The 22,767-nt window shown below is 40.5% G+C and overlaps 1 protein-coding gene across 5 annotated transcripts in view; it reads left to right on the top strand.

The window, feature by feature from the left end:
* Window positions 1–8,071: 8,071 nt before the first annotated feature.
* The window catches only part of mios (missing oocyte, meiosis regulator, homolog (Drosophila)), a 48,285-nt gene continuing 33,589 nt past the window's right edge, over window positions 8,072–22,767 (top strand). For 4 of the 5 annotated variants that reach the window (XM_072253402.1, XM_072253400.1, XM_072253403.1 and 1 more), the window contains exons 1-4: window positions 8,078–8,232; window positions 16,493–17,899; window positions 20,210–20,308; window positions 21,142–21,402. In XM_072253402.1, coding sequence (XP_072109503.1) covers window positions 16,603–17,899; window positions 20,210–20,308; window positions 21,142–21,402 — 1,657 coding nt within the window. In that variant the 5' untranslated portion in view covers window positions 8,078–8,232; window positions 16,493–16,602. Of the gene's footprint in view, window positions 8,233–16,492; window positions 17,900–20,209; window positions 20,309–21,141; window positions 21,403–22,767 lie in introns of all 5 variants that reach the window. The other variant, XM_072253401.1, reaches the window with a different exon arrangement.

Here is a 22,767-nt window from a genome sequence, read left to right as displayed (position 1 = left end):
GTAGGCTTACAGTAGACATCAGTGGATAAGCTGTCTCCAGAGACAGAGACAGAAAGATCTAGAAAGGGGAGGGAGGTGTCGGACATGGACCAGGTAAACTTGAGGGCAGGGTGAAAGTTGGAGGCAAAGTTAATAAAGTCAACAAGCTCAGCACGCATGCAGGAAGCAGCGCCAATGCAGTCGTCGATGTAGCGAAGGAAAAGTGGGGGACAGATACCAGAATAGGTTTGGAACATAGATTGTTCCACAAAGCCAACAAAAAGGCAGGCATAGCTAGGACCCATACGGGTGCCCATAGCTACACCTTTAGTTTGGAGGAAGTGGGAGGAGCCAAAGGAGAAATTATTAAGAGTAAGGACTAATTTATTGCAACCAGTTTCTGTGAGGCCTTCTGGCCCAGATGCGAAAGACCATGAATGGAGTTAATGGCAATACACCTCCAGTTTGCAGGCACTATGGGGCAAGGATGACTGGTTGAGACATCTCATAGGAGAGAAACCCCAGTTTCCCTAAACTTAATGTCAGCCAACCACAGGGCTGTGACTGCTGTTCGGAAAGCTCGGACGACTGGGTCAATAGCTTGGTCAGCTGCCATGCTGGCACAGTCAACTCCGATGTGTATGGTCTCAATGGCTGACCATTGAGGCATTATTTTTCCCCCTGATGTGTTGTATGTCAGTTGTGGTACTTAGGGCAGGTTCTGATATTTTGGCCTGTGCTTGCACCAGGGGTTTGTGATCAGCGAACGCTGTGAAACGGTGACGCTCTAGTAAAAACGGAATTGGCAGACAGCTAGGTAGAGACCGAGAAGCTTGTAGTCAAATGTGCTGTACTTTCTTTCGGAGAGACAGAGCTAGCAGTTAAAGAAGGTGAATGGTTACCACATGCCTCTAACTGTTCGTCCACAGCACCCACAGCATAGTCTGAGTTGCCAGTAGTAATGGCTATAGGTGCATTCGGGAGTGAGCGCACCAGTCGGGTCGCATTGGAAAGAGCTCGTCTGGTGCCATCAAATGCTCTGGACATGTCCGCTGAGCAGTCAAGCACACAACTGGGGGCAAGGTCTTTAAGGAAACTATACAGGGGCTGCATAAATTCAGTAGCTTGTGGATTGAAGCGGTGATAGAGATTCACCATATCTAAAAACTCTTATAGTTTGTCAGTAATGCAGGACAGTGGGAAATCCGAAATACCGGCGACATTTGATGGGAGGGGTTTCACACTTTCTGTGGAGATGTGATGGCCAAGAAAGTCAATGGTCAACAATCCAAACTGGTATTTAGCAAGATTAACAATCAACCCATGTTGGCTTCAGCACTCAAAAAGTGCATGGAGATATGATACATGTTTGGATTGGGATGCACTGGTGACAAGTATGTCATCGAGGTAAATGAAAAGAAATTCGAAGTATCTTAATACAGCGTCCATCAGTTGTTGGAAAGTCTGGTCTGAGTTTTTCAGGGCAAACAGCATACACAGAAACTATAAAAAGGCCAAATGGAGTTATCACAGTTGTTTTGGGAATATTTTCCAAGCACACAGGCACCTGATGTTAGCCCTGAACTAAGTTAATTTTAGAAAAAAATTAAATTTCTGGCTAAACGTGCAGAAAAGTCCAGGATGTGTGGTACTGGGTAAAGATTGAGGTTAGTGACCTCATTCAGGCGTTGGTAATTGCCACATGGACAGCAAACACAAGCGGACTTAGGGACCATGTGGAGGGGAGAAGCTCATGCTGGTAAACGCAGCCTTTGCAGGCAGTCAACAGTTGGGTTTGGAGTGGCAGGCCAGTTCTGCTTTGTGTTTTGTGACTGTCATTGAGGATGAGGGCCTGGTGAGGTTTGGGAATTCGCCCAGCAGTCGAGTGAACTCACATGTGGTTTTGAATGTGCTTGACAGAGTCGCTGTGGGGAACTTACTAGGAGAGCAGGGCAACCACCCAAAGTCCTTGACATCCACAAACTGGCACTTCTTGAGATCAACTAACAGGAAATCTGCACTGAGCAGAGGTTCCAGTCGCTTTAGCCAGGACAAAGATCCATGTGTACCACCGCCCTCTGAGGCAAAGCGTCACCCATTGATCTTGTAAGTCTGGATCCTACTGCCATTGGCGGCCTTCAGCAACGTTTTGTCACTTTTTGCTTTCTGATGAATAGGCGATGACGACGGCACACTCACTTGAGCATTGTGTCACACAGGAAGCGTCGCCCTGAAAGGGTGTTCGTAATGGACAGTTGACAACCCTGTCGGCTGGAACCCATGGCGTTCACAGAGCTCTGATGTCCTGATGTGCTGGCACTGTTCAAGCTGCAAGGTGGTTGGCACATCCTAGTTTTCGTACCAAAGCAAGCTTGGTAAAAGCACAGGTCTGGCATCGTCTGTTTCACAGCTGCAGGTACCTATGTGTCGAAAGCCCTGCTGACCGGGCTTACTGAGGGAGGAAAAGGAGGAGTATTCACACACCTCTGCCTGGCTGAGTGTAGACTGTCCGTCATTTTAGCAAGCTCCCTATAGGTGCATTAGCAAGGGCTATGCAAACTTACTCAGGCATTTGCTGCATAAAGAGTTCTTTAAAAATAAAACAAGGATGTTGATTTCCCAGGAGCGGCAGCATGTGATCCATTAGCTCTGAAGGCCTGGAATCCCCCAGTCCGGGCAAGGAGAGGAACTGTTTAGCATGCTCAGACTCCGATAGTCCAGAAGTCTGTAATAGGTAACTTTTCAACGTGCAATGTATTTCGTGTTTAGGCTGCTGTTCAGTCAGAGTCACCACTCTCACTGCCATGAAACTATTGAGCAACACTACCACATAGTAATATTTGGTGCCATCGGCAGAGATTTCTCACAGTGCGAATTGGGCCCCAGCTTGTACAGACCAAGCAATAGCATTTTACTCCCAAAACTCTGGCAGTTTCAAAGAGACTACGTTGGCCGACATGTTGAATAACTCTGGAATCGTCCTAGAGCATCGGGGTCACCAATGCAAGTTTTCCTAAATAAAACAGCAGAGGCATTTGGAGTTTAAGGGAAACCTTAACAACTTCTTTATTGTCCTCTAAACATAGAACATATCGGTAGCCTCGGTTTGTACAAATAATTATAGATCTCCTTTTTTTCGTCTTTTTCGTGGTACTAGGCAAGGTTGCCCTCTTAGTCCTTTACTATTTAATATTGCTCTTGAACCTTTAGCAATTGCTATTCGTGACTCGCCAAATATTGTTGGTATTACCCGTGGAAACGAAATACATAAATTATCATTATATGCAGATGATTTGTTGTTATACATCTCTAACCTGGAGAAGTCAATTCCTGCTATCCTAGATCTGTTAGCTCAATTTAGTAACTTCTCTGGTTACAAATTGAATCTTAGTAAGAGTGAATTATTCCCTTTAAATAAGCATGTACCTATTTATGGACGTTTACCATTTAAATTGGTTACTGATTCATTTATATATTTAGGGATAACAATTACGAAAAAATATAAAGATTTATTTAAAGCTAATTTTTTACCTTTAATTGATCAGATTAAACTTTTATTTACTAAATGGTCCCCAATCTCTTTGTCTTTGATTGGTCGGATTAATGCTATTAAGATGATCATTTTGCCCAAATTTTTGTGTATATTCCAATTTTTATCCCAAAATCTTTTTTTGATAACGTAGATTCAAAAATTTCCTCATATATCTGGCAGAATAAAAATCCTAGGTTAGGTAAAAGGTATCTACAGAAATCTAAAAAGGAGGGGGGGGCTCGCCCTCCTGAATTTTAGATTCTATTATTGGGCGATTAATATTCGATATTTAAAATTTTGGTTACAAGATTTGGACGCATCCTTAAACCCTCATTGGGTAAATCTTGAATCTAATTCATTACAAGGGTTTTCCTTGGGTTCGGTTTTAGGAACTTTACTTCCTTTTACTTCTTTTAAATCATATAAACAAATGAACAACCCAATAGTTAAGCATACTTTACGTATATAGTTTCAATTCCGAAGATTTTTTGGGTTTAATCAATTTATTCTAGCAAGTCCCATTATTTCAAATTTCTTTTTCAACCTTCCACGATGGATCAAGCTTACTTTGATTGGAAAACCAAAGGTATAATATCTTTTCCTGATTTATTCTTGGATAACTGTTTTATGTCTTTTGATCAACTCTCTAATAAATATAACTTACCCAGATCTCACTTTTTTAGATATCTACAGATTAGAAACTTCTTAATTACTGTCTCTCCTAATTTTCCACACCCATATCCAATGGACACTTTGGAAAAAATCTTACATTTAAATCTCTCTCAGAAAAGTGTAGTAGTAATTATATATAATATAATTATGAATCTATGTCCTGATGCTTCTAATAAAATTAAAGCTGACTGGGAAAGAGAACTTGAGATTAATATACCGACTGAAAAATGGGATAAAATTCTTCAGTTGGTGAATTCATGCTCGGTATGTGCTAAGCATAGGTTGATACAGTTTAAAGTAGTGCACAGGGCTCATATGTCCAAAGATAAACTATCTCGTTATTACTCTTATATTAATCCAATATGTGCCATTCCGAGATAGCTTCTTTAACCCACATGTTTTGGTCATGTCCTTTGTTGGAGAAATATTGGAAAGATATTTTTGATATTATTTCAATGGTCCTAAATATAGACTTACAACCTCATCCAATTACTGCTATCTTTGGACTACCAATGATAGACTTACATAATTTTACCTCTTCATCACGAAGGATGATTGCATTTCTTACTTTAATAGCTAGAAGGTCCATTCTGTTGAAGTGGAAAGAGATCAACCCTCCTATTGTATTTCATTGGTTTTCACAAACTATGGTGTGTTTGAATTTGGAGAAAATTAGAAGTGCAGTTTATGACCCTTCCATTAAGTTTGAAAAAACTTGGAGGCCATTCATTCAGCATTTTCATTTGATGTAATTTGATCATTTCCAAACTTGTTTTATCTCTCTGTACTGTTGTTGGAGGGGAATGGAGTCGTCGACACTAAGGTTTTCTCTTTTCCATTTTTGAGTTGTTAGTTTTGCCCAAGTCTTTTAGTTTAGTTGATTAATTTTGTTTTTCTTTGGGGATGGGGTTTTTTTTGTTTTTTTTTTCTTTTTCATTTTTTTTTCCAGTTTTTTTTTTTGCTTTGTATTATCCGTGGTTAGTTCTACATGTTTGGAAGCTTTGTTAATTTCCACTACTTGGTTTTGCAATTACTTTTTTTAAGTATAACAATATATCTCCTATTATTTGTATTATTGCTATGTTTTGTTTCTGTATTTTGAAATTAATAAAAAGATTGAAAAAGAAACAAACATAGACCATAAAGAGCAGTAAAATAAAAACCATGTCATTACGTTATCACATCAGACCAGCCTCTTAAAGTGAACCCCAACTCGATGTCAGTGGTCGTGAAATATGCATATGTTTCCTCTCATTACATTACCCTATAATGCAAACAGAGCACTTCATTGTATGTTTCAATGTACATGCGACAAATTACGCTAAATCTTCTTTAAATGCAGTGTATTCTGCACAGTGAACATTGTGTCAACACAGCACCCAGTCAATTTTGAGTAAGCAATTAGAGATAATATTATGCATAAATAAATAAGCTTGCAATTTGCCTTATTACAGACCTCCGAAGAACTATCTGCTGGAGGTACTCAGCGGGTCAAGCAGCATCTACAGTTTGGCGGGTGGGGGAGGAGGAATTGATGTTTCAAGTTGAAACCTTCCATCAGGACTAAGAGCAGAAAAGGGAGATAGTCAGTGTAGAGGGTTCGTAGGGACACAGGAGCCAGAGGTGATTTTTGGTGAGAAAGGGTGAAGGATAATGGGCAAATTGAGCCAGGTGGAGTTAGGAGAGAGGCAGGTGGATAATATTAGAAGCAGACAACAAAGAAAGAGGAAGATGGAATCAGGTGGGTGCAGACATCCCACCTCTCCCGGGAGTTCCGGGAGTCTCCCGCATATCGATAGCTGCTCCCCAATGCCCGCAAATTATACACAATATCCCAGAAATTGATATTTTAGAGAGGGAGAGGGAAGAAAAAAAAAGAAAGAAAATGAATGAATCCTGCTTGATCTCTCTTTGTGTCAAGTAGACCTATCAGTTTTCTCTGTAGGCGGGCTTTACCGTCAACCTCTCTCTCTCTTCCTTATTTCATCAGTTCAGTTACTGCCGTCTGTAATAACGCTGAAATCATCCAGACATCTGTCGGTGATGAAGTACAAAAGCCTGGCGGTGACAACCTGATTACACGAGGCTGTCCTATACAGGCAGGGCGCGCTGGCGTCTTAAACAGGATTGGAGCGGGGTTTAAATTGGAGCGAAATTCCAAAATCTCCACTAAGATATCTTTAAAAATGCGCTTGCAGCAAGCAAATTCTTCGGGTTTTTTTCCCTCTAACACTTCCACTTACAGGTACATTGAAGCCCGCGATGGGCTGGGTTTAAGTGCTGCCGTTTTCTGATGAAAAACTGATTTTAATACCCGGCCCCCACCGAAGTCTCATCATTAGGACAGCAAATTGTTTACCCGTGCAGCGCACTTTAGATGCATTTGGAATTACACTTTATTAAATAATATGGTAATATATAGTTTTATGTGGTGTGCATGATATATGTATTGTGGCTACACCGTGGTCTGGACAGAGGTTGTTTTGTTTGTGGACAATCAGCCAGATGACAATAAACTTGAACTTGAAGATACAGAACTTCTAAATCACTCATTTAAAATCCCCCATTTTGATGTAAAAAAGTAAGTTCTGATTCCGACTATTGAAGGCAATGTTTGTGTGTGTGTGACTACGGATGTATTTGCGATTGGATGTTGTCCAAATGGAACGTTAAGCGACGCACACCTGTAATAAGAATACACCTTATGCTTTTATTTCTTTTAGGGACCACAACATATTAGGGAGGCTAAGCGCAGGGAAGGCTGCTTAAGTATTTCACAGCTCTTTTCAGCAGAAAACCAAAGTCTGACAGAGAAGGTCACTAGAGCTGAGGTGTACTTTACATCTTTCATCGTTGAGCATAACCTGCCATTCCAGGTGTATAAGCACACAAGAAAGCTATTCAGGAAAATGTTTCCTGATTCAGAAATAGCAAAAAACTATGCCTGCTCGTCAACCAAGACAACAGCTATTGTGAACATGGCACATTAAGACAGAATTCAGAAGTCATCTGTCTCACAAAACACTTGTGAATCTGATGTCTTGCAAAATTAACAAATTCATTGGCACAGACTGCTATGAGGTTGAGACCTCCCTGAAATGAACTTTTGCAGGGTGGGATGTCTGTGGGTGGGAGGGTGAGGGTGCTGACATCCAGGTGGGTGATAAACAGGAATACAACATTTATCAATGCTGATATCTGATCATTTGAGTAAGATGATCACAGGAACCATTAGGGGAGAGGTGAAGGGCAGATGGAAGCAGAACCAGATGGGAATGGGGAGGACTAGTGGGTGAAATATGGTGGGTAGTAATGGATGGAACCAGGAGTTGGGGGGGTGAAAAAAAACTGGTGATGGGGCTGGAGTGGAGGTATGGGAAAGGGAACAAACAATGGGTGGATCTGAAAAAAGCAACAAGAATGCCGGCTTTGTTGAGTTACCTGAAATGAGAATGTTCATACCACTGGGTTGTGTGTACTGCCCAGACACTACTTTACACTAGAAAATCAGCAGATGCTGAAAATCCAAATCAACACAGGCAAAAGAGTTGAAGGAACTCAGCGGGCCGGGCAGCATCTGTGGTAAAGAGTACAAACAATAGAAAATCTGCAGACGTTGGAAATCCGAGCAACACACACACAAAATGTTAGAGGAACACAGCAAGCCAGGCAGCATCGATGGGAAAAAAGTACAGTTGACCCATCATCAGTTCTGAAACGTCGACTGCTACTCCTCCCCATAGATGCTGCCTGGCCAGACAGCCCTTCAGCTTGGTTTGGACCGCAGCCTGGCAATGGCGGAGACCAAGGGCAGACGGGTCACTCGCCGTTGCTAAGGGCGAGGTGTTTCCTCTCGCGCGTCATGGGTCACGTGGATAAACAGAGCGAGCGCGCATGCGCCGAAGTGACCGCTGTTTTTCACCCCGGATAAAGCCGGTATTAACGCTGGGTTTCGGTTCGCGCCGGTTGTCCTGAGGACGGCCGGTTATATTTGTAGTTAGTGGCCGACGTGACGCTGCTGGCGATGGCGGAATGGGATTGGGATGGGGGTAAGAAATATAAAGCTTCTGTCGGCCAGGCCGTAGGGCCGACTGGTCCTCTGCGGGAAGCGTGCGGCGGCTTGTTAGACCGGCAGTTGAATTGCGACGTGGATGGAAACTGGGAGATGGATTGCGGCCTGCTGGGTGGTCAGGTGTCAGCGGGGTGCAGATCCGTTCGCAGCGGGACCACCGAAACATGAATGGCGTGTGTCAATCACGGGGGTGGGGGTGCTTGGGGTTTTGGTCCTCCCTTTAGTAGGGGACGTCATTTGTGCTGGAATCCCTGCGGGAAGCTTGAACCTAGAATCCGGGTCTGGTGACAGTTCTTGTTGTGAGTGTATTTAAGGTCGCAAAACAAGCCACTTAAAAACTCACTCCTATTCCTTTTTTAATCACTTTTGTGAGTGACAAGCAGCCGCGATGAGTATTTTATACTGGGGTTTCAGGTTATGCGGAGATTCTGCAGAAAGTGTAGCTGAGGCCAAGATCAGGTTAGTAGTAAATGGAGGAGCAGGCTTGTGAGGATCACATGGTTTACTCCAGCTCCTGTATTTTGTTCTTAGGCTCTGTGAGGTTGTCGGGATGGCAAATTTGAAATAGAGCTATTGGAAATACTGAGTTAAAACGCGTTTCTGAAAGAAAAAACAGTTAATGTCAGTGAAAGTTCTAATACGCTTCCCATATACCTCCTTATCTGTTCAGCATTTCCAGTAAACCATAGGAGGTAGCTTTCTGGATGAATATTAGAATTGCCTGTTACATGCATTTTGTCTGAGTCTGTTGTGCATTGACTGCTTTATTGATGAAATGGAATTATGATATTTGAATTTAGATAGCTGAAGAATGAATCTCTGTGTTGGTTAGGATACATGTGTGTCTCTTGTTCCAGTGTTTGATTAATACTAGTTATTGTTACTTTTTGTGCTATAGAATCATCTAAGTGGGGAGATAACTGGATAGTATGGATTGTAATCCAGATCTGGGCCGTACCCTCCAAATGTCCGGACCTGAAGCTCGGTTTTTTTTGCACTACCTTACTTTCCATTTTTATATTTTCTATTTATGATTTATAGTTTAATTTTTTAATATTTACTATAGATTTGTAATCCAGGGAGCAGGAAGTGCAGAATCAAATATCGCTATGATGATTGTACGTTCTGGTATCAATTGTTTGGCGACAATAAAGTATAAAGTAATGCATAACTTTAAAGTGTGAATGCACACTTAAGCTTTGGATGCAAGATATTTCAGTAGTTTGTGTTTTGGAAGGAGGAATTAGGATTTTCTCCTTTAAATTTGCAAGCACAAACACCGAAGATGTCCAACAACAATCAATGCTGGGAAAGCTCAGTTAGTCAAACAGCATCAGTAGACAATGTTTCAGGTTGAATGGGTAGGTGATAGGTGGAACCAGATGGGGAGGAAATCATGGGTAGATGAAACTTACTGGGGGAGAGGTGAAGAAAAACTAGGTAAGCAGGTAAGTGTGTGTGTGGGAGAAGAAGTGGAAGGATTATTCTGATTTTTGGACAGTGCTGGGGGATGAGATCAAGGACGGCTAATACACCTTCATTTGCTGGAGAAATGAGTTTGGTGTGAGATCATGTTGTGGTTGGTGGAAATAGCAGAGGATACAAACTTTGGATGTGAAGGCTGTTGGAGTGTTGGCACCAAAAAGCATCCATTTGATACAAGGTCAAAACCAGAGACAAATAATAAGAGCACTGGCGTTCAACTATCAAAGTATCTTGAGGGCGGGAGGGAGCATTACAAAAGACATTAGACTTGTAACAATGCTCTTTATATTTGAAGGAAAAAAATCTAAGATGTCTTAAATCAGTAGCTTCATTGTCACATTCTTGATTTCTCTCCAGCAATCTGTTTCTTGCTTTTTTAAAGAATACTACTTAAACATCATCACTCCTGCCATTTGAGCCTGTAAACGTTATGTCATGTTAAATACTTGGTAAAGTTCTTATAGAAAAACTGAAATATTTTAGCATTTTAAATACATCTGCAGATGTGTGTCATTGATTTTCTGTATTTGGCATGCTCAGGCTGATGCAATGGCTTGATCAATGGGTCTTCCATCAGGAAGTGCTAAAGTTGAAGAGGAACTAGCTTTGTGTGTGACTAATAATATGAAAGGCATTACTAGAGAGGCTCTATAATCATCTGCCCTTGCAATTAAGTGCCTGATTTCCAACCTACCATGCTTTTGGGTCCTTAAGAATAATTTCCAAGTAAATGCACACCGTCTGGGTAGTCTCCAGCCCCTTGGCATGAACACTGAATTCTCCAACTTCTGGTAATTCCCTGTTCCTCCCTTCCCCCATCCCAGTTTCCCTCTGTCCCCTCCCCAGCTGCCTATCACTGCCCTCATGGTTCCTTCCCCTATTCCTTCTTCACCTTTCCTGCCTATCCTCTCCCTGCTTCCCCTCCCCTGCCCCCTTTATCTTGCCCCATACTGGTTTTTCACCTGGAACCTACCAGCCTTCTCATTCCCACCCTCCCCCCACCTTCTCTATAGGGCCTCTGCCCCTTCCCTCTACAGTCCTGACGAAGGGTTCCGGCCCGAAACGTTGACTGATCGTTTCCACGGATGCTGCCCGACCTGCTGAGTTCCTCCAGCGTGTTGTGCGTGTGGCTTTGACCCCAGCATCTGCAGTGTTTTGTGTTGTGCGTGTGGCTTTGACCCCAGCATCTGCAGAGTGTTTTGTGTTGTGCGAGTTGCTTTGACCCCAGCATCTGCAGAGTGTTTTGTGTTGTGCGAGTTGCTTTTACCTCGGTACCTGCAGAGTATTTTGTGTCTCCCGGTGGATGTGATGCCTCTACCCAGGATAGAGACTTCTCTCTAAAGTAAACATGAGGAAATCTGCAGATGCTGGGAATTCAAGCAACACACACAAAATACTGGTGAGCGCAGCAGGCCAGGCGGCATCTTTAGGAAGAAGTACAGTCGATGTTTTGGAAGGGTCTTGGCCTGAAACGTCGACTGTACTTCTTCCTATAGATGCGGCCTGGCCTGCTGCGTTCACCAGCATTTTGTGTGTGTTGCTTCTCTCTGAAGTAACAAGTTTATGATTGGTAGGCCCTGAGCTCAGAAAGAGGTAAAGAGCAAGAAAAAAGAACAGGGATGTGAAGATATGGGATCGGGGTGGTCTGTCTATCCATGGGTCAGCTGCTGCCAGCCCCCCTCCCCCTCCCCCTCCCCCTCCCCCTCCCCCTCCCCCTCCCCCTCCCCCTCCCCCTCCCCCTCCCCCTCCCCCTCCCCCTCCCCCAAGGCCTGCATCCACCATTCTGGCAGGGTGTAGCTCTGAGTCTCGTATGCCAGGCCTGAGTAGCTTACTGTCCATTGCTACTCTCACAGCCTGCCTTGCCACATTCAGCATAGAATATTCACTGTGGGAGTGAGGGGCTTCATCTTGGGTTCCTTGAGCAGCAACTGGGAAGGCAGTGGTTCATGCCAGCTTTCTGGCATGACAGTGCAGTTGCCTTTAATACTTCTACTTGTAATGCAGCTGAGACTCCTTTTGGTGTTCATTCCATTAGTGGTCCGATAGCTGGTTGTATGCAAGATACTGGTGTATGTCCTGGACTAAAAATGCTCTTATTTGGACCCTATGCCTTCTGTTTTAATAACTTCTAATTAATTAATGTTTATGAATTTTTATTCTAGATTGCATTCCTTGAATGAAATGTGCTATTTTCAAATTACCTAAGACTTAATTGCCTTAAGTGCTCTTGACCTCTGTTTGCGGTTAAGTACTGTTTGATTGAACTGCTTAAGATAGTTTCCATCAGTTTGCTGATAGTTGTGAATAGGTTGTTTGGGCAGAAATTATTTGGTTTGAATTTCTGCTTTTTATGAGGAGGGTAAGGCTAGGCAATTTTCCACACTTCCAGGTAGATATTAGTGTTGTAACTGTACTGGAAAAGATTGGCTAATATTGTGGCTTATTCTGGAGTGAAAGTTATTAGTAACACAGTAGAGTGTTCTCCATTCCCACACTTTTCTATATTTAGTGCTGTTAGCCATTACTCTACAAAATGTGGAGTGAACTGATATTGCTTAATGGAGGTTTCAGGAAGAGCTATAGTGAATCATATTGGTGTTACATGATGACATTACAGATGATCATAGACCTGCAAATTCCTTACTATTTCAGTATTTAACTAGTTCTCTTTTGAATATCACTTGATAATTCAGTTGGGATCTTTACTATTGGAGCATTCTTTTTTAAAAAAGCTTCCTCACGTTCACTTGCTTTTCCCATTTGCCTTCATTCCTGGTTCTTGACCCTTGTTCCAACAGGAACAGTATCTCTCTTGCTGTGTCTGAACCCCAAATGATTTTAAATGCCCCCATCATAACCCCTCACACCTTCCCCTATTGAAAGGGGAATAACTCCAGCTAAATTATAATTTAAATAACAAATCTCAAGTGAGAAAAGCAGCTTAAAAATCTGTAGTGAGAAATAACCTATAAATTAGTTGAATGGTACATTGTTTTTTTTCCCCTTTAGAATCCATAACTTCAGGTGAATTTCAGATAAGTTGTTTCCCAATAATGGAGTCTAATGAATATATTTCAAACTGTTTCATGAATGTCTTTCATTGCAGCATTTACTGGAAGACTTCTCAATGCGGCTCTTGCGATCCATCATTTTGTCTGTTGAAATCAACAGCAACCTTATTGTTATTGCTTTGCTGCTCCTGGACACGGGTATTGATTTGCACCCATCAACATGATCTTAACAAATCTTAAGAAAACTTGACAACAGTGTCAAAGTTATATAAACTGATTTTGTTGCCTTAGATCAAACCCTGAAAAGTGCTTTTCCGCTTGAGATGTCAAAACATACTGCATTCTGTCAGTATGTAAAATTTATTGGCATTTTTTCATCTTTGTATATAATCTTTTGTTTTGTCTGTTAATCTTGTATGCTCCAAGCTTTTCTTTAACTCCCTCCCTCTCCCACGCACAGATGTGCTAATTAAAAATATGGTTCCATTATTTGTTTTTTAATAGCTTCAATGCTAATTGATTCCTGGAATTGATGGGAAGGCAATGTCTATACCTTGGAGATAACCAAGGTACTTAAGTGAATCTTTCTTCAGAATCTGCATCAGCCTTTAATATTTTATTGCACATTGCAGTATCTGTGTTAAGATTTCTGCAAGTAGCTGTGCTGTGCTCTCTGAAACCAAGTTTATGCATCCTGAGCATTGAGTGTGATTAACTTCACACAATGCACCAAAGTATTTTAACAGAATAATTACCTGAAATGATAGTAAGGCTGAGTGAGGACAAATTTGTTGTAGTTCATTAAACCATACTGAGTGTCTTGTACAATAAAATATGTGGAACATTCCAAGAAGTTCACTCCTAGCTTTTTATGTTCAAATTGTATTTAAAAGAAGTAACTTGGTTTTTTTTTAAATGGTATTTAAGCTGTTGAGCTTTTCAAAATAAAACATGCAGCAGATTTAGTTTTCTGATTCTAGATTTATTACATTCAGTTTCACAATTTGCCATGTTTAAGTTTGACCCATTTGTTGCTGGGCTAATGTCACACACTTGCATACTTTTGAGGGAGGAGTAGGAAATAAATTGGAAGTGCGATGTTGAAATTATGCCTTTAGTCATCCAAATTTACTGTTTCTTTTTCAGTTAGTTTTCTTTTTAGATTCTTTTACTGTTTTATATTGGACCCATGCCTTTAAATTAGCCAAATGGGTCCTCTATCAAAGTCTGTGCCAAACATATCGCACCCTTAACCATTTCCTCCTGCATCTTCGTTTAGAGTGCATCTTCATTTCCCCTTTCCAGTTAATTTTCTTGCAATTTACCTTCTTTAATGATATTTTACAAGAACCAATTTACCCACCTGGAAACATATCTTTGGCATGTGGGAGGGAACTGGAACACCCAGAAAGAACCCAGTTACAGGAAAAACATGCAAACTCCATGCATACAGCATCCATATTCAGGATTAAGCATGACTGGAGCTGTGAGACACCAAAAATTCTGAGTACTATTAAATTAACCTTCAACATTTTGGAAAACGTGCTGCCTTACCATCTTGTATCTCTTCGTACTTTGTATTCTTTTATATCATTTTAAGAAAAAAAAATCACTGCATTCTCCTTGAGGAATTTTTTTTATTCCTGAACATTCTGAAGGAATCCGCTATAGCTTATTTGCTACCTATATTAAAAATTAAAGGAAAGTTAATACTGGATGTTTCAGTTCATATGAGAGTTGAGAGGATTCCAGGCTGTAGGAGATGGAGTGAAGTTTATTGTTTTGCTATGCAAACAACAGGAATTCTGCAGATGCTGGAAATTCAAGCAACACACATCAAAGTTGCTGGTGAACGCAGCAGGCCAGGCAGCATCTCTAGGAAGAGGTACAGTCGACCTCTTGGAGGGATCTCCCCCTCCCCCTCCAACTTTCAAATCTCTTACTCACACTTCCTTCAGTTAGTCCTGACGAAGGGTCTCGGCCTGAAACGTCGACTGCACCTCTTCCTAGAGATGCTGCCTGGCCTGCTGCATTCACCAGCAACTTTGATGTGTGTTGCTTTATTATTTTGCTTCAGGTTTTTAATTTGATTTTAATTAACTCTTTAAATTTTAGTTTTCATTAAAATTGGAATACTTTTATGTACAGTGGATTCCGGTTAATTGGGGCAGCTGCTTATTTGGGATAACTCTGAATGAACTAAAATTAATTGAGAAAATAGCAAGGATGCCCTTCATTTATTTGGGATGCTGTGCCACTTCACTGGGGCAAGAGACTGTTTCCAGCTAGCATCAGTTGTGTGCACTCGTGTGGTCATTAGACACTACACAGTGTTTGGAGTGAACAGTTTTTAAACCGTGTCAGTTGCGTGTGTTTGTGTTTAAAATGCAGTGATTTTTGTCACTGATAGTTGGTGAGTAATAAACAGTAAGACAATTAGAACAGTTCAGGCTTGTAGATGCCAGAATTGGCTGAGAAACAAAGCAATTTCACTACTTCAAGTTAGGAACTACGAAGAATTTGAAGGTATCAGTAAGCATTTTGAATGTTACAATTAAAATGAACATTTGGAGGAAGCACTGTTTGAAGACGGTTCATTTTCTGTACCATGCGTTTGCACTGATTTTGTTCATTTATAGTCAATTAAAAGAAAACATCAGTGTAAACTGAATTCCCCCATCAATAACTTATTAGAAACTAATACAGTTATATACAGTTCTGGTCACTGAATTATAGGAAAGATGTCAATAAAATTGAGAGAGTACAGAGGAGGTTTACTAAAATGTTGCCTGGGTTTCATCTCCTAAGTTACAGAGAAAGGTTGAACAAGTCAGGTCTTTATTCTTTGGAGTGTAGAAGATTGAGGAGGGACTTGATAGAGATGTTTAAAATTATGAAGGGGATTGATAGAGTTGACGTGGATAGGCTTTTTCCTTTGAGAGTGGGGAAGATTCAAACAAGAGGCCATGAGTTGAGAGTTAAAGGACAAAAGTTTAGGGGTAACATGAGGGGGAACTTCTTTACTCAGAGAGTGGTAGCTGTGTGGAATGAGCTTCCAGCAGAAGTGGTCGAGGCAGGTACGATGTTGTCGTTTAAAGTGAAATTGGATAGCTATATGGACAGGAAAGGAATGGAGGGTTATGGGCTGAGTGCAGGTCGGTGGGACTAGATGAGAGTAAGAGCTCGGCACAGACTAGAAGGGCCGAGATGGCCTGTTTCTGTGCTGTTATGGTTATATATAATGCTGTAGTAGTTTTGGTAGGGTTCTAATTTATTCTGTGTTTCATTTAAATACATGATTTGTTATTCAGTTAAGTGGTAGTTCCACGAAACTTCAGCTAATTGGGACAGCTGCTTAATTGGGCCAAAGTGTTCTGGTCCTGATGTGCCCCAACTAACCAGAATCCACTGTAATTCTACTAAGTTCAATGACTTCTGTGAAGTGGATGTTATTTGGACCTTGTAGTTGTACTTGGATACCGAGGGCCAGTGAAATAAGCCCACCGCATTTAGCTCGTGTAAATGGAAGGTCTGCAGACTCTTCCAGTTCGAGATGCTCAGTCAGCATGACTGTGCCTATTTTTAGAACCAAAGTTATAAAATCTTGGATGAATGGAAATGTAATTAAAATATTCCTGCCATTCAAAAGTAGAAATAAATATACTGTAAACTTTGAACTTTCTGTAGCTGAAAATAATTGTTTACTATTTAGTAAATCAAAATAATTTGTTTTTCTTGCAGTTCTATAATGATGCACAATGAAGAGCATGTGCTTGTGTCTCTTCAGTCAGACTGATACTGGAAATGTTAAAGCTTTTGGAATGAATCATCTTTAAATCTGGTAGAAAAAAATGAGTGGTTCCAAACCTGATATCCTATGGGCTCCACATCATGTGGACAGATTTGTCGTTTGTGACTCTGAACTTTGTCTTTATCGTACTGAATCAGTTGGAAATTTTGAAGCTAAAGCTGGTTCGTTGAGGCTTTCGGAGGACACCACAGCCACATTGTTGGCAATTAACTCTGACACACCTTATATGAAATGTGTGGCTTGGTATCCTAAATATGATCCCGAATGTTTACTTGCTGTCGGTCAAGCCAATGGACGGGTTGTCCTTACCAGCCTTGGTCAAGATCGTAATTCTAAATTCAGAGATTTGATGGGGAAAGAATTTGTTCCTAAGCATGCTCGTCAGTGTAATACATTGGCCTGGAATCCTGTGGACAGCAATTGGCTTGCTGCTGGACTGGATAAACACAGAGCAGATTTCTCTGTACTCATTTGGGATATCAGCAGCAAATACACACCTGAAATTGCAGTTCCAGCAGAGAAAGTCCGGCTTTCTGCTGGTGATACCGATGCAGGACTTGTGGTGACAAAGCCATTGTATGAACTAGGGCAGAATGATGCAAGCCTCTCCCTTTGCTGGCTTCCAAGAGACCAAAAACTGCTTCTAGCGGGTATGCATCGCAACCTTGCAATTTTTGACCTGAGAAACACCAGCCAAAAGATGTTTGTCAATACAAAAGCTGTTCAGGGTGTAACAGTTGATCCTCATTTTCATGATCGTGTGGCATCTTTCTTTGAAGGACAGGTGGCAATTTGGGACCTGAGGAAGTTTGAAAAGCCAGTACTGACATTGACTGAGCAACCCAAACCACTAACAAAGGTAGCTTGGTGTCCAACAAGAACTGGATTGCTGGCTACGTTGACTAGAGATAGCAATATAATTCGCCTCTATGATATGCAACACACACCAGCTCCCATTGGGGATGAAACTGAACCTACCATAATTGAAAGGAGTGTACAGCCATGTGAAAACTATATTGCCTCATTTGCTTGGCATCCAACAAATCAGAACCGTATGGTTGTGGTGACGTCAAATAGACTGATGTCAGATTTTACAGTCTTTGAGCGGATATCGTTGGCTTGGAGTCCCACAACTACTTTGATGTGGGCATGTGGCAGACACTTGTACAACTGCAGCGAAGAGGGAGAAACTAGTTCAGGAGAGAAAGATGTTGCCACAAAAATGAGACAGCGAGCACTGTCAAGATATGGGCTTGATACCGAGCAAGTGTGGAGAAATCATTTGTTGGCTGGAGATGATGATCCTCAGTTAAAATCTTTATGGTACACCCTACATTATATCCTTTTGATTAATATCCTTAGCAATGGAAATTACTGTTTAAAAAGTGATAAATCTTGCAGAGATATTTTTAAGACCAAAGCTTGCATAGAGTTAAGAATCACAAACACAAGAAAATCTGCAGATGCTGGAAGTCCAAGCAACACGCACGAAATGATGGAGGAACTCAGCAGGCCAGACAGCATCTAAGGAAAACAGTCGATATTTTGGACCGAGACCCTTCATCAGGACAAGAGTTAAGAATGTTTATTTTTTACTTTGCTATACTGCTATATTTTGAAGTAAGTGAAAGATGCTATGATTTTTATTTTTGATTACCTGAAAGATTTTTATCTTGGGCTATGCGTATATTCAAGATAAGTGCAAGGTGATGTTTTATGGGAAATTTAAACCCGGGCAGGACTGGCACATAGAGTACATATTGCTAGTTCTCTGAAGGTGGTAACATAGCATGGCAAAGAAGCCGTATGGCATACTTGCCTTCATTGGTTGGGGCACTGAAACATATTGGGACGTCATACTATAGCTATGATAGATATTGGTGAGACAGTGTTTGGAGTACTGTGTGTAGTTTAGCTTGACATGCTACAGTAAGAATGTGATTAAACAAGGAAGGCTGAAGAAATGATTCATAAGGATGTTACCATGAGGACTTGTGTTATAAGGAGAAGCTAGGACTGTTCTCCCTGATGTGAAGGGGTAACCCTGGAGGTTTATAAAATCGTGGTGGGGGGGGGGTGTATGAATAACTATGGTGGATCGTCAAATTCTTCCCAAAATAGATAAGTTTAACTAGAGAACATAGGATCAGGTAAGGGGGAAAACATTTGAAAGGTTTCTGAGGGACAAGTTTTTCCACAAAGGAGTTGGTAGGTAAGGAAATGAGCTGCAGAGAAAGTATGGAGGCAGGTCCAATTACAATGTTTAAAAGATGGTGGATAGGAAAGATTTGTAGGGATGTTGGCCAGAAGCAGGCAAATGGGACTAGATTGAGTAGGCCCCATGAATGGAATGGACAAGCTGGACCAAAGGTTCTGTACCTTTGCTATACAACTCTATAACTTGCTGCAATTGTTCTGTTGTTTATTAATTGATAGAGATTGAATGCTGTGGTTAGTCAACAGCTTCATTATTGCATAACGTTGGACTTTATTTTTTATTTGGCATAATAGACTAAGTAGGATGGGTAGTAATTATTTTCTAGCATTTCCCGTGTTTCTATGAAACTCTGCATATTCTGACATATTTTCAGCTCCTGAAATCTTTGTATATGGCTGCTTTACAACTGCTAGCCAGGCTACAAAGCATGATCCTATTTCTTGAATATGTCAATGTCCCCATCAGTCATCATTTTGTGACTTGTAAAAATCCCTCCTGCATTTAACTGGAGATATCATGGTTTTCACTTGTCTTGGGCCATTTTAAACTCTTTTACATGTAGCGATGAACTTTTGAAGTGTAAATATATCCTCCATTTTTCTTCTGTTCCCCGAACCCCACTCCAGCATCTGAACAATGAATAGGCATGGTTCTAAGCATATTAAACATCCTTTTTGCGCTGTAGACTACCTTGCTTGTATTAGTTACACTTCTTAAATGGAAAATTAAAATTGCAATATTCATTGCTGAAGTGATTTTGGAAAATCTGAGAATGATAAAAATTTAACTTCTAATGAAGAAGAGTTTAATATTATCTATCAAGAAGAGAGATTGCAATTCCTGAAAGAGCCTCTTTAATATTTTTCCATTGCAGTATTAACTTTCAGTATTAAATAACATAGAAAAATTTTCTTTTTGAAGCAGTTATTGATGCCTTGTGTGTCTGCCAGGTATTACTGGTTATTACAAAAGTATTTTAACATTTTAATTAGTCTCAGTGTTTGATATGACCATATAAATGACTATTTTGCAACTATTTTTTGAAGTTGTTACTTTAAAGTTCAAGGAGAAAGAAATTTAATTTGTCATCTGAAACCTCGGCAATCTAAAGTGCTCTATGCCTTTGAAGTGTAATCACTAATAATTTACTGTGGTACCTAATTTTCACTAAAATGGTGTGTAGTTGGCTGTGAGCTGTCTTGGCAGCTAATGTCTGCCATCAGATGATTTAAGGAAGACTGCAGCTGTTTGATGGCAACAGTGTGATTGTAGGTTTAGATATGGAATGTTCAAATTCTGGATCATTTTAAGGTTACTGCACATTGCTAGGAGATGCTGAGCATTTAGAATTTTGCTAGTTACTATTGAAGGTGGCAAATGAAATTGGTCAATTTTTTCCTTCATGTTGCTTTCCTAAATTTGTAATCACTCATGAAACAATATGCAGAAGATGCAGAACAGAAGTCATCTGTGAACAAAGTGCCTCTTGTTTACTCTGGCATTAAAGCAATTTTAAAATCAAGTGCTGGTGAGTGAATTTAAATGCAATTTTTGATTTCATCTTTCATGTTCCAGGTTTTTAAGATGTTGGAAAAAATTTGTAGCTTGGTTTGAGGAGGATGTTGTTGAGTAGCTTGCCGAGCTGGCTTGTTGGCTTGGAGATGTTTCGTTACCCAGTGCAACTTCGAATGAATTCGAAGCTGCACTCATGATGTTGCCTGGCTGGGTAAAGAAACATTTGCAAACCAGCTCAGCAAGCTACTCAACAACAATGTTCCAGGTTATTTTTCAAGTTTCATAGCATTTGACTTTAAATAAAAATAAACAATAATGTGTAAATAATTTAATTTACTTTGCTTTTTATGCAATTTAATGCTGTGATGGTTTGAAACCCTATTTGCATGTTTCCATATGTGAAAACTGTTGCAGATTAGAACATTGGAATTAAGTTCAGTTAACAAAGATTAGCTTTATTTGGACATGTTTTGATGTTTCCATCTACATGCTGTGAAATGCAATGTTTGTGTCAACAATCAACATAGTCTGATGATGCGCTGGGGGCAGGCCACAAGTGTCCATGCTTCTGATGACACCATTGTCTGCCCACAACTTACTTAACCCTAAACTGTACATCTTTAGAAAATGGGAGGAAAGTGGAACACCCAGAGGAAACCCATAGGGTCCCTGGGGAACATATAATGGCAGGAATTGAACCCCAATCGCTGGTGCTGTAAAGCATTGTGCCAACTGCTGCCTACTGTGCCACCCCACAAAAAAAGCATGGATATATTTATTTTCTAGAAACCAATATATTCTCTGAAGCATCATTATCATCTTTGTTTGCAATTATCCCATTGCCAGAGAGAAAAACAGAGAGCTATAAACATAGTTGGACAGGATCGGATCGACAGACGGATGTGATCAGGTACCAGAGTGAGGAACGATGTTTGGCTCTTCAGCTTTGTGGCTGGATCCAGAAGGGTCCAGATATTGATGTGGGTCCTTTTCTAAACTCATTGGAACAAGGAGAAGAATGGGAAAGAGCTGCTGCTGTTGCACTTTTTAATCTTGACATCCGAAGAGCAATAGAGATTCTCAATAAGGGAGCTGCTTTAGGGAAAGGTATACCATCTATTTTTTTATTATTGTTTGAAGCTATTTAATCCTAAAATGTCTGTTAAATTTATTATTGCCTTTTATTTTTTTTCAGTGAGGTAAAAGAGAATGACCTAATTTGTTTTGAGTAATAAAATGAGATGAATGCAGGATAGACACTACTTTTTGTGTATGAAAAACTTTAAATGACAATTTCTCAACGTCTTGGCCTTGTTTTTTGTTAGGGTTTATCCGTATTTTAAATTGATGTTCCATGGAGTGTCTTGGTTTCCAAACATTGTACTAGGAATGCAGATTCACCCACAAATCTGGGCACAGCACTGGCTCAAAATGAGCATGGCGAGAATTTGTGCTACTTGTGATCCTTTGAAGTGACATAATAAATTTATTTAAACAAGTTGTGAAATCTAACTGGTGTCACTGGATGCTTGGATGAAGTATTTAATTTAATAGGAACTGACCAGGCTAATGCAAACTAGTAGAAGGGTTCAGTGAAATTTAAGATTTTTTTTCATTGATTTTAAATTCAATTCATTCATAGATGGCACATTTTGGGGGGGATTTCTGGTTATATTGATAAAATGATACCAAGATGACTTTAGTGTGTGCACATTTTAAAAACAAATTTATTATACTACTATATGTCCTAATCGCACTGCTTCAAGAAAACAACATTGAGTTGTGATTGTGCAATTGATGTTGTGTCAATACTTTTAACTGTAAATCACCACTGCACAATATCAAAACAATAATCAACACGATTCTTGGTGCAATCTTTATTTCTGTGTGTAAGACCAATTCTTAATTTCATAAGGTATTATTTGTCTTATTATTTTGAAAATGCACATTTCTAACAAGTGGGAGTGGCAGGCAGCTGGGTAGTTCATGAGGTGGTGTGAGTAGTCCTCCGCTTCCAGAGGTTCCCAGCAACCAGTGAGAATGTTGTCCTTCCATGTGCTTCAGTGAATGAGTCAATAAGATTTGAGCTTGGGCACCGAGCATGTACAATGGCCAGAGACTACTGTATGGCAACCACTATGGCCCTGACGTAGCCAGTGAATGATTTGTTAGATAGACATGCAGGGTCAAAAAGGCTTCTTGGCTTGCCGTATCCAGACTAACTGTTGTTTATCCTTTTTCTTTTCCTTAAATCTATCAATTCACCCCTGCCCTCCCTCGTCATTTTCTTTCCACTCAGGGACGACATACAGCAGCCAACCTATACCACATTTTTGGCATATGGAAGAAACCATGCCGTGTCAGAGAAAGCAAATAAATTCCAAATAGCACCCAAAATCATTATTTACTTATTTTTATTTGGAGATGCAGTGGGGAACAGGCCCTTCTGGCCTAACAAGCCATGCCGCCCAG

This window comes from Mobula birostris, chromosome 3 (genome assembly GCF_030028105.1).
Source record: "Mobula birostris isolate sMobBir1 chromosome 3, sMobBir1.hap1, whole genome shotgun sequence".
NCBI classification, from domain to species: domain Eukaryota; kingdom Metazoa; phylum Chordata; class Chondrichthyes; order Myliobatiformes; family Myliobatidae; genus Mobula; species Mobula birostris.
The sequence above is the reverse complement of the archived record's forward strand: the minus strand, read 5'-3'. Positions and strand labels throughout refer to the sequence as shown.